This window comes from Ranitomeya variabilis, chromosome 4, assembly GCF_051348905.1.
Source record: "Ranitomeya variabilis isolate aRanVar5 chromosome 4, aRanVar5.hap1, whole genome shotgun sequence".
Classification (NCBI taxonomy): domain Eukaryota; kingdom Metazoa; phylum Chordata; class Amphibia; order Anura; family Dendrobatidae; genus Ranitomeya; species Ranitomeya variabilis.
Window position 1 is genome coordinate 258,286,701 of NC_135235.1, and position 12,286 is coordinate 258,298,986.

Below are 12,286 nucleotides of genomic sequence, written 5' to 3' on the forward strand. Positions count from 1 at the left end.
GACAATGAATAAAGCAGTGCTGCACGAGTGGCCATCATTCTATGCAATCAAGTCAGCTCGTTGCTTTGTTTTTTTTTTGTAGCCACAACCAAGTTTATGGATAGGTGATACCTTGATAAGGTGGGGAAACCCCTTTAAATCAGGAGCTGCCTTCACCATTCTGCTGGTTCTTTGTTTTGCTGGGAACGGTCAGTAAGTAACTCCACTCCCTTTACAAGTTGGCTGAGCTCCTATAGATACTCCGGAGAGTCGGGTGTGAAGTCTGCCTTCTCACTGCACCAGCAGGGAATGTTGCTCCAAAGTCAGTAGAATTGTGAACGCAGCTCTGGGCGTAAATGTGCCATATAAATGAGTAGTCATTTCTTGCTTTGAGATCATGGCTGGACCTGTGCGGCATCTGAGGAAACTCTTGTACAGATCCTATTAGAAAAGACCCCGGAGAGTCTCCTTGCGTGGAGGCGCGAACCTCTCGGCCCTGGTCCTCATGAAAGGGCATTTCCGGAAGCGTTCGGACCTCTCCTGTCTGGATCTGGGATATTTGGATGATGCACTTTATTACCCCCCGGGTCTTCCTATTCATCCTCTATGTGGCCTCTCTCCCTCCATCTCTCGCCGCAGCTTAATCTCTTCGCACATGTAAATTCACTTATCATGCTTTCTTAAAAGTGGCCTCCTTCCCCTCCTCTACCTGACATCTAAATTGCTTTCAGTCACTGCTCCTTCTCCTGTTTTCCTTTAAATGAATTACTAATGACATCTTGCTCAATCATGCCCTCTCTGCAGGCACTTTGAGAGTAATGTGCCCCATCCGAACCTTTTAAACTATTACCGAGCGCATTTCCCAATTGAATCAGCGCCATTCCAGGTGTAATAACTAATCGTTTGACTTACACCTGCTCCGATCGCCTTAATGTCCGTGATCTGTGTTGGATGCTGGTAATTTCCTGTTTATTGCATTGTCCCATGGATCGGTTTTGCCTACATTTGCCCTGATTAGTGAATTTATGGAAACAAGATATGTAAAGAGGTGGGAGGCGCTCCGGTGGAAGCCAGGGATCAGCGGCTGGAGTCGCGCACAACCCCTCTTCATACGCAGCGTTCCTCCATTTATAATTGACGTCAGATCTACAACCATCAAATCTGATATTTGCTTTTTTTTCCACTAAGCTACTTTCAGGAAACAGTCAGCATGCAGGTTAGTTGCAGTTGAATGATCTTACTACGATTCTTTGATGGCTGCAAATCCTGAATCTTAAAAAAATAAAAAATAAAAAAACAGTAAATAAGAAAATATTTAAAAATCCCTAATCCAGAGCTGTGATGGGCAGAATGGGAGCTGCGGGATGTTCTTGCTTTAGAGCCGCAGTAACTGATCCTCTCTACAATCCGTTTATGATTAACCTTTGGTTTTGTCGGTGATATGTATCCGCTGCGTTGTCCTCGTCCATGCCTACCTCTGTCCTCGTCCATGCCTACCTCTGTCCTCGTCCATGCCTACCTCTGTCCTCGTCCATGCCTACCTCTGTCCTCGTCCTCACATACGGATACAAAGTATCCAAGCACACAACTCACAGATTGAGTGTTTAGAAGAATGACAAATTTTATTAAAGTTAAAAATACAAATCATAAATACCATGTCACAATATTTAGTAAGAGGAAAGGATTTTTACCCAAGTCTATTGCACAGAATGTGATACGAGAGATACATACCAGCTCTGGGATCATATAGTTTGTCAGAACATATGGGCATCCAATATATAAGCCCTGGCCTAATTAGTCCTAAAGTGCATCGTGCAAGTACCCAAGTGGGTCAACAAGTATCCGTTGCCTGACACATACCCATGTGGTGAGCCCGTCCTCGATATCAAAAGCGCCCCGACGCACGTTTCGCGTTCCGCTTTCTCAAGGGGAAAGAACTTGTCCTCATCCGTGCCTACCTCTTTCCTGGTCCGTGCCTACCTCTTTCCTGGTCCGGGCCCACCTCTGTCCTGATCCGTGCCTACCTCTGTCCTGATCCGTGCCTACCTCTGTCCTGATCCGTGCCTACCTCTGTCCTGATCCGTGCCTGCCTCTGTCCTGATCCGTGCCTACCTCTATGTCCTTACAGATTGCCACTGCAGTAAAGTTTCTGCAGAACCCAAGAGTGCGCCAGAGCCCTGTTTCCACCCGGAAAGACTTTCTCAAGAGAAAAGGTAAAATTTTAAACTTTATCTAAGAAATTTTTACAAGGGACAATGCTAATGTTCCACCTCCTAATACTACAGGGGCTCTCCGGTGCCCCTCAGTTGTGATGAAGTTGCCTGCCACGTTTTTGTGCGTCCTATTCCAACAACTTGGACAGGTGCAGAAAGCTTGGCAGCCGCTCATGCATCCTGATGGGCACCTGGTGCTGCATCTTCATCAGCGAGTCTCCCCTCCCTATCAGAAAGGAGAGGCGCTGAAGAATACCTTATCTTATTGCAATCTGCTGCATTCTGAGTGCAATGCGGGAGATTTACCAAGCTAAAGATGGCGAATTCTGCACCAAAAAGCTGCATTTCAAGATTGGCTCCATATTATTTGCTGTATAAATGTTTTGCACCGTGGCTATTGGGTGAGATTTTCTTTGAAATGGACGTGGCTTATGGTAACTTACGACTTTGTGCACCCAAATTTTAGTTTTAACTTGACCAACTAATAGATGATATAAAGTTACATTAAACAGGTCTGTACAGACACATAAGAGAATTTATTGTATTCCGGTTGCTGCCCCTGCGATCTTCCTACCTACACGGTGAGAACCGAACAGACCTGCGCTGTATTGATTTTTAGAGAAACGTAGGTACACCATGAAGACCAAGGAGATCTCCAAACGACACTATGAAGACCAAGGAGATCTCCAAACGACACCATGAAGACCAAGGAGATCTCCAAACGACACCATGAAGACCAAGGAGATCTCCAAATGACACCATGAAGACCAAGGAGATCTCCAAACGACACCATGAAGACCAAGGAGATCTCCAAACGACACCATGAAGACCAAGGAGATCTCCAAACGACACCATGAAGACCAAGGAGATCTCCAAACGACACCATGAAGACCAAGGAGATCTCCAAACGACACCATGAAGACCAAGGAGATCTCCAAACGACACCATGAAGACCAAGGAGATCTCCAAACGACACCATGAAGACCAAGGAGATCTCCAAACGACACCATGAAGACCAAGGAGATCTCCAAACGACACCATGAAGACCAAGGAGATCTCCAAACGACACCATGAAGACCAAGGAGATCTCCAAACGACACCATGAAGACCAAGGAGATCTCCAAACGACACCATGAAGACCAAGGAGATCTCCAAACGACACCATGAAGACCAAGGAGATCTCCAAACGACACCATGAAGACCAAGGAGATCTCCAAACGACACCATGAAGACCAAGGAGATCTCCAAACGACACCATGAAGACCAAGGAGATCTCCAAACGACACCATGAAGACCAAGGAGATCTCCAAACGACACCATGAAGACCAAGGAGATCTCCAAACGACACCATGAAGACCAAGGAGATCTCCAAACGACACCATGAAGACCAAGGAGATCTCCAAACGACACCATGAAGACCAAGGAGATCTCCAAACGACACCATGAAGACCAAGGAGATCTCCAAACAGTCAGGGACAATGTTCTTGAAGTACAAGTCAGTTAGGAGATATATATATATATATAAAACTACCAATCTCTGATGATCCCCTGGAGCACCATCAAATACATTATCATAAAATGGAGAAAACATATTACCACACCAAACCTGCCAAGAGAGGGCGCCCACAAAACTCTCAGCCTGGGCAAGGAGGGCAATAATCGGAGAGGAAGCACAGAGACCAAAGGTAACCCTAAAATAGCTGTAGAGTTCCCAAGCAGAGACTGGCGTATCTGTCCATGTGACCACAATGAGCCGTACGCTCCATAGAGGTGGCCTTTATTCAAGAGTGGGCAGAAAAAAAAGCCTTTACTGACACAAAAATTGTAAGGCTGGTTTTGAGTTTGCCCAAAGACATGTAGGAGACTCCCCAAATGTAAGGAGGAAGATGCTGTGGTCAGATAAGACCAGAATTGAACTTTTTGGCCACCAAGGTAAACACTGTCTGGGCGTCAAACCAACATCATTCATCACCCCAAGAACACCGCCCCCACAGTGAAGCATGGTGGTGGCAGCATCATGCTGTGGGGATGTTTCTCGCCAGCAGGGACAGGAAAATGGTCCAAGTCAAGGGGAAGATGGATGGTGCCAAATACCGGGATATTCTTCAGCAAAACCTGATTGTCAGTGATTTGAGACTGGGACGGAGGTTCATCTTCCAACAAGACAATGACCCAAAGCATACTGCTAAAGCAACACTTGAGTGGTGTAAGGGGAAACGTGTAAATGTTTTGGAAGTGGCTTATTCAAAGCCCAGACCTTAATCCAATGGAGAATCTGAGGTCAGACTTGAAAATTGCTGTTCACCAGAGGAAACCATCTAACGTGAAGGAGCTGGAGCAGTTTTCATTGAGGAATGGGCAGAAATCCCAGTGACAAGATGTGGAAATCTCATAGAGACGTCTCCAAAGCGACTTGCAACTGTAATTGTCACAAAAGGAGGCTCTACAAAGTACTGACTTTAGGGGGGTGATTAGTTATGCACACTGACGTTTTCAGTTATTTTGTCCTATTTGTTGTTTGCTTCACAATAAAAAGAAAAACAAATGTTCACAATTGTCTGCATGTTCTTTACATGAACTGATGCAAACCCTCAAAAACCGTGAAATTCCTGGTTGTGATACAGTAAAACATGAAAAATGCCAAGAGTGGTGAATACTTTTGCAAGCCACTGTATGTCCTTGGCATACAGACTATACTTTCATGATGAAAAATCATTAAATGTGGAGCATTGCAAGATTCTCTTGTCCAACTTTTTTTATTAAAGTATTTTTGCCTCTTTTTAAGGCTTTTTTATGTAAGTTTGCTCTGCGTAAGACACACTTTTGGTAAATCTGCCCTGATATTGTTCGGTGCCAACATCTTATTTTGGAGTATGAGCCTCACTGATAAAAATATAAGCAACCAATCAAAGCGCTGATTCAATTTGTTTTCGATCCAACGAGCGCTGCCTTGTGATTGGTCGCTACAAGCAAAAAGGTTTTTTTTTATTTTTTTTCCCCTCCTTCAAGCGTCTTTTGATGAATGAGGCCTTGCCCTTACTGCTACCGCACAGATGCAAATGAATGTAAACTTGGATCCTGATCTCCTCCATTCCGCTGCTCGGAGCCTGGCGTGCGAGGACGGCCACCTCCTGTCCCTGCACATGATCCCGCTCCTTTCCATCATTACATACTGTACATCTCTATTAGCAGCCCCTCTGAACAGACCCCGAGCTTCAGCTGCTGAGACCCTCATCAATTAGCGACAGCCGTATTTACACTGAGCCGCAGGATATATGCCATCCGCTGCGCTCTGCGGACTCGGAGAATGAGCTGGAAAATCACTGTGAGGTCACGGGGCCGCCGCGCTCGGGGTCACGGAGATCTCCCCCTGATTGGTCTAATTAGTGAGCAATTGATCTGGCCTCGCCGGGTGAAGTCGTACGGGGATCTATACTGAGCAGCGCTGCCGGATCGCCACGCGGCTCACAACGGGAGTCTTCATTTATTTATTTCCTCTTTTTCATTGACTCTCAATTAAAGCTGATAGAAAGGGGGTAAGAAGAGGAAGAGGGGAGCGTCCTTATACGCAGGTATTAAGTGTCCCACCACACACAGGAGAACCCGAGCTTCTGCTGTTTAATCCACTCCTGGCCGACACCATGAAAAACTGCATGTGTGAATCCATCCGATAGTCTGCACTCGGGCTCAGAATCTTATGGGGAATAACATGCGCCATGCTTTACAGTGCTGCTCCGCTTGCTCTTGTTTATCATAGATGTTTTGCTGAATGATTTTTGCAAGATCGGATATATAAAATAAAATTATGTGTATATACACTCACCGGCCACTTTATTAGGTACACCATGCTAGTAACGGGTTGGACCCCCTTTTGCCTTCAGAACTGCCTCAATTCTTCGTGGCATAGATTCAACAAGGTGCTGGAAGCATTCCTCAGAGATTTTGGTCCATATTGACATGATGGCATCACACAGTTGCCGCAGATTTGTCGGCTGCACATCCCAAAGATGCTCCATACAAGGCAGGATGGATCCATGCTTTCATGTTGTTTACGCCAAATTCTGACCCTACCATCCGAATGTCGCAGCAGAAATCGAGACTCATCAGACCAAGCAACGTTTTTCCAATCTTCTACTGTCCAATTTCGATGAGCTTGTACAAATTGTAGCCTCAGTTTCCTGTTCTTAGCTGAAAGGAGTGGTACCCGGTGTGGTCTTCTGCTGCTGTAGCCCATCTGCCTCAAAGTTCGACGCACTGTGCGTTCAGAGATGCTCTTAGGCCTACCTTGGTTGTAACGGGTGGCGATTTGAGTCACTGTTGCCTTTCTATCAGCTCGAACCAGTCTGCCCATTCTCCTCTGACCTCTGGCATCAACAAGGCATTTCCGCCCACAGAACTGCCGCTCACTGGATTTTTTTTCTTTTTCGGACCATTCTCTGTAAACCCTAGAGATGGTTGTGCGTGAAAATCCCAGTAGATCAGCAGTTTCTGAAATACTCAGACCAGCCCTTCTGGCACCAACAACCATGCCACGTTCAAAGGCACTCAAATCACCTTTCTTCCCCATACTGATGCTCGGTTTGAACTGCAGGAGATTGTCTTGACCATGTCTACATGCCTAAATGCACTGAGTTGCCGCCATGTGATTGGCTGATTAGAAATTAAGTGTTAACAAGAAGTTGGACAGGTGTACCTAATAAAGTGGCCGGTGAGTGTATATGTATGTGTGTGTGTGTGTGTGTGTGTGTATATATAAATATGTGTATATATCTATTTTTAAATATATATCTATTTTTAAATATCTATTTTTAAATATATATCTATTTTTAAATAAAATTGTCTGGGTTTCATCATTTACAAGACTGCAATTCTTGGCAGCTGTGATTAATGTATCCTTATAAATTGGATGCTCTGTGGGGCTCCATATGGAATGTTATGATTTTTAGATTTTCTTTTTTTTTTTTTTTTTTTGTGCACCAATAGACTTGAATAGACAAGTCTTCTCCAACACACAGAAGAAACTAATGCAAACTGTGGTTTTTTTTGTTTTTTTCTTTATTTATTTTATCAATTTTTGTTCTTAAATGCATATTTTTTGCAATTGGGTTTCATTAAATTGACACTGTTTTGACTTTTAAGAGACATTACTACAGAATGAGCTAACCAAGAATCGGTTAGTGAGCTCTATCTGGATCTGACCAGTAGTTTGTAACTTCTCTGTGTTTTTTTTGGGGGGGGGTTTTGTGTTTTTTTTCTCTGACATTCTCTCGGCTGATTTATGACAACATCAAATCTCATTTAATTATTTTACTCACTTCTTATATAGCGCTATTAATTCCGCAGCGCTTTACAGACATTATCATCGCTGTCCCCATTGGGGCTCACAATATAGATTCCCTATCAATGTCTCTGGTATGTGGGAGGAAACCGGAGAACCCAGAGGAAACTCGCACAAACACAGAGAGAACATACGAACTCCTTGCAGATGTTGCCCTTGGTGGGATTTGAACCCAGGACCCCAGTGCTGCAGTGCTAACCACTGAGCCACCGTACGCCACTAACCACTGAGCCATCATGCTGCCCCAATCTCGGCTCGCCTTTGGTGATAAATCTGGGCACAGGAGTGCAGAAACCTTCCGATAACAGATAATTGCTCCCAGTCAGACTGAGCTCACCGACTCATTCTTAGTTTACTCATTCTGAAGCCAGCAATGAGCAATAGATGCAAAAGAACCTGATAAAGTGACGCAATGAAAATTTTTAATGAAACCCAGTGGCAGACTCCCGGAAGTGAGGTTGCTACATCGCTGCACAAACTTTTTGATACTTGACCCCCGTTATAAGTTGTTTGTATTTTTTCACAGCAGAGAAGACAAGCAGATTCCTTTTTCTATTTTTTTTTTCTCTCTACAGATCTACTATTGATGAGGTTTGAAGTTTGATTTTTGGGAGCTAAAAGCCACAAAAAAAGCCATTGTTTTCCTAATGCCTATTGTGGATGTCGCCATGGTAACTTTATAGACTTCACTTGTCTCAAGAGAGTCATCCGTTTTGTATCTCCCCTCCCTTCATACTTAATATTTCAGCTGCTCATAAAAAGCACCAGAAAGGGCAAGAGGAAATTATTTAAATTAAATCACAAAAAAATGGTGATTAGCGCCAGTTACGGAGTTAACCCCTTCACTGCTGGCAGGCTTCCCGCTCCGGCATGTAGTCTATACAATCTTATTATTTTAAAAGAAAACCTGTCTGCCGCTACGAAATAAATATAGGACTGTGTGGTCTCCTGCTGTACATGAGGGGGAGCGGACCCCCAAATATTCCTAAATGTCAATACAAATGTTACCATACAGGAATACGTGTCATGTGATGCTCATCAACCAATCATAGGAGACGTAAGGAGCCAATCCTATCACGTAATTGGCTGAAATAGTGCGCAAGACCAGCAGAAGGGTCTCGTCTGTATGCCGGGGGCTCTGCTCATCTCTCCACTTGGGGCGCCATCATCTGGCCCGTTCACCCCCCTAGATTGCCCAGGACGCCCCAAGCCCCTCTACTTTGCCTGGGATGGGGCCACTCCTCTGCCTGGATAGGCGCTCTCATCCTTTACCCGGCCTGGGGTCTGGGGGGATCTCTCATCCTGTGCTGTGCCCGGGATGGGGGGAGACTTCTCGTCTTATGCTGGGATGGGGGTAGGTGGGGGGGAACTCTCGTCCTGGGCCCAGGGTGGGAGGGGGGACTTCTTGTCTTGTGCTGGGCCCAGGATGGGGGGACTTCTCTCCTGTGCCCTTGGGGGGGGGGGGGACCTTTCCTCTCCTTGCCTGGGGTGGGGGGGACCTCCTCATCCTGTGCCCTTGGTGGGGGGGGGGGGGAAACCTTTCCTCTCCTTGCCTGGGGTGGGGGGACCTCTCGTCCTGTGCCCGTGAATTATAGTTTCTCATCCTGTGCCCGGCTCAGGACCCGGGAAAGGGGGCCTCTTGTCCTGTGCCATGGTTGGGGGGGGGGGGGGGGGCGGTTTTTTGCCTTGTGCCCGGGATGGGGGAGTAGGGTGGTTTTTCGTCCTGTGCCAGGAATGGGGGGTGCCCCCCACCCCTCCCAACCACCCTGTTTACCCCTGTTCTATGCCTGGGATGGGCCCTCTCCCCGCTCTCCTGCCTGGGACGCCTCCCCTCTGATTCTCAGGTCTTCTAAGGATAATCAGACTCTTTTTCTTTCTTTCTTTGATACTTTAATAAGATTCCGTAGCTTTTAGGACAAGTACGTCTCTGGGTGGAAAACTCACCTTTTTAGGCAAAGATTCTAATTTTAAGATTGTTAATCTTAAACGACTGGCGACGTGCCCGTCCTGTGTAATCGTCCACACATACAGTAGATCCCATCTCTATTAGCTGCTGCCCAGTGGACTCTAATCTAGTGTTCGCTGTTATCAGCCGGCAGAAGCTGACTTTAGAGGACTTTGAGGGTATGTGCACACGTCAGGATTTCTTGCAGAAATTTTCCTGACAAAAACCGGACATTTCTGCCAGAAATCCGCATGCGTTTTTTTCGCGTTTTTTCATGCGTTTTTGACGCGTTTTTTGTGCGTTTTTTTCCAAATGCATAGAATTGCGGGAAAACCGCGGAAAATCCGCAAAATTAATAAACATGCTGCTTTTTTTACCGCGATGCGTTTTTTTTGCGGAAAAAATCGCACCATGTGCACAAAACATGCAGAGTGCATTCTAAATGATAGGATGCATAATGTATGCGTTTTTAATAAGTTTTTATAGCGTTTTTATCGCGAAAAAACACGAAAAAAACGAGAAAAAACCTGAACTTGTGCACATACCCTAATACTCTCAGCCACTGTCTGATCACTATTTATCTATTAGAAAAACAAACACAAATCCTTCTGGGTGAGTTTCCTAAAGAAACCTCACCGACCTGTGGGAAACATTTACCTTTTTGTGGGGTCGTGTGAGGTGAGATGAAAAAATAAATGACAAACGGAGAAGTCGATTAGTAACTCTGAATGAGCGGCCACATAAGTTACTGTCAGCATGTATTTATCTATTGAAGGAAGGTGGTTCTAGGTTTTTGTTTTTTATTTTTTGATCCTTTTTTTAAAGGGAAGGTGCCATCAAAAAAAGTTTTTTCCAGCGATTGAAAAAATGTAAAGAATTAATGTTTAAATTTTCTTAAATATTATCATTTGTTTATAATTTAGTAAAATATGAAAAATAATTTTAAAAGGTTTGGAATTTCCACTTTTAAACACTAAGGGGAGCAGCTGATGAAATTTCAGAAAAACCTAGTGTACAACTAGCTCACATTACTGCACTGCAGTAATTATGGGCGGAGTCTGCTGACGTGTGTGTGATGTCACTCCTCTCCTCCCCTTCTGGGTGTCTGCTAAGGGATAAGAGAGGATGATATTCAGGAACCCAGTGAGCAGCCATTTTGTTGGTGACTGCAGAGTAAGGCTGCCGTCACACTATCAGTATTTGGTCAGTATTTTACATCAGTATTTGTAAGCCAAAACCCAGGAGTGGAACAATTAGAGGAAAAGTATAACCGAAACATATGCACCACTTCTGTATTTATCTCCCGCTCCTGGTTTTGGCTTACAAATACTGATGTAAAATACTGACCAAATACTGATTGTGTGACGGCAGCCTTATACTGACAAGTAGACAGTCATCAAGGATGGCAGGCAGCAAGGATTCTGGGAGATATGTGGTGGAGGGAGCAGGGTGACAGCAGCACAGAGTATTTCAGGAGAGCAGTGTGCTGGTCTATGGGGGGGGCACCATGCGCGGAGCAGCCAGGGATTGTACATAGAGCGCTGTCTTTTATACACATGGATGGACCGTCTGCTCCACAGAAATCCAGGAAACATTTCTGCGGATTGATGACCTGTTCTGATCCAGACATTGCATGCAAAGACCCCATTCCCCTCCTCAGCTCCTGTCTTCTCCATCCTGTCCTGGCGATGTGTGAAAGTGAGACGACGGGCGAAGTACGGGGTAACGCTGGGAAGGAAATGTAGCCATATAGTAACGATAAACATGAGACCCCTCTCTTCAGCTGCCTCACCAGCCCTCCCCTGACTGCACCTAACTGGAGGTCATGCTGCCCCCTCTATTACCCCAGACCTGTGTGCAGGTGCTCAGCCAGAACCACCATAGAATGGGTCCACTTTATGAAGATAATACTGCCATAGTGTTCTCACATAATACCGCCATATAGATCACACATAATACCGCCATATAGATCACACACAATACTATCAAATAGATCACACAATACTGCCATAGTGTTCTCACATAATACCGCCACATATATCACACATATCGCCATATAGATCACTCATAATACCGCCATATAGAGCACACAATACCGCCATATAGAGCACACATAATACTGTACTATAATTCTCACAAATACCATCATATAGATCGCAAATAACGACGCCATAGTGTTCTCACATACCACCATATAGATCTCACATAATACCGCCAGTGTTCTCATACCGCCATATAGAGCACACATAATACCGCCATATAGAGCACACATAATACTGTCCTATAGTTCTCACATAATACCATCAAATAGATCGCAAATAACGACGCCATAGTGTTCTCACATACCGCCATATAGATCACACATAACGGGGGAGAGGAGTGCATAGGAGAGGATTAGATACACAGCTCAGCAGTGAGTATCACACAGGACAGTATTAGACACATAGCTCAGTCAGTATCATACAGGATAGGATTAGATACATGGCTCAGCCGTCAGTATCACAAAGGATAGCATTAGATACACAGCTCAGCAGTCAATGTCACACAGGGGAGGATTAGACACACATCTCTGCACAGTAAGGGTATGTGCACACATCCGGATTTCTTGCAGAAATTTCCTGAAGAAAACCGGAAATTTTCTGCAAGAAATCAGCATTTTTTTTTTGCGTTTTTTTCGCGGTTTTTTTAGCATTTTGCAAGCGTAATTAGCTTGCAGAATGCTAAAGTTTTCCAAGCGATCTGTAGCATCGCTTGGAAAACTGACTGTCAGGTTGGTCACACTTGTCAAACATACTGTTTGACAAGTGTGAC

At 44.9% G+C, this 12,286-nt stretch overlaps 1 protein-coding gene across 1 annotated transcript in view; it reads left to right on the forward strand.

Annotated features, from left to right (window-relative positions):
• Positions 1 to 12,286, forward strand: part of PEX14 (peroxisomal biogenesis factor 14) — a 92,821-nt gene that overhangs the window by 43,240 nt on the left and 37,295 nt on the right. Inside the window, exon 3 of the mRNA XM_077249661.1 lies at positions 2,108 to 2,192. Coding sequence (XP_077105776.1) covers positions 2,108 to 2,192 — 85 coding nt within the window. The remainder of the gene's footprint in view (positions 1 to 2,107; positions 2,193 to 12,286) is intronic.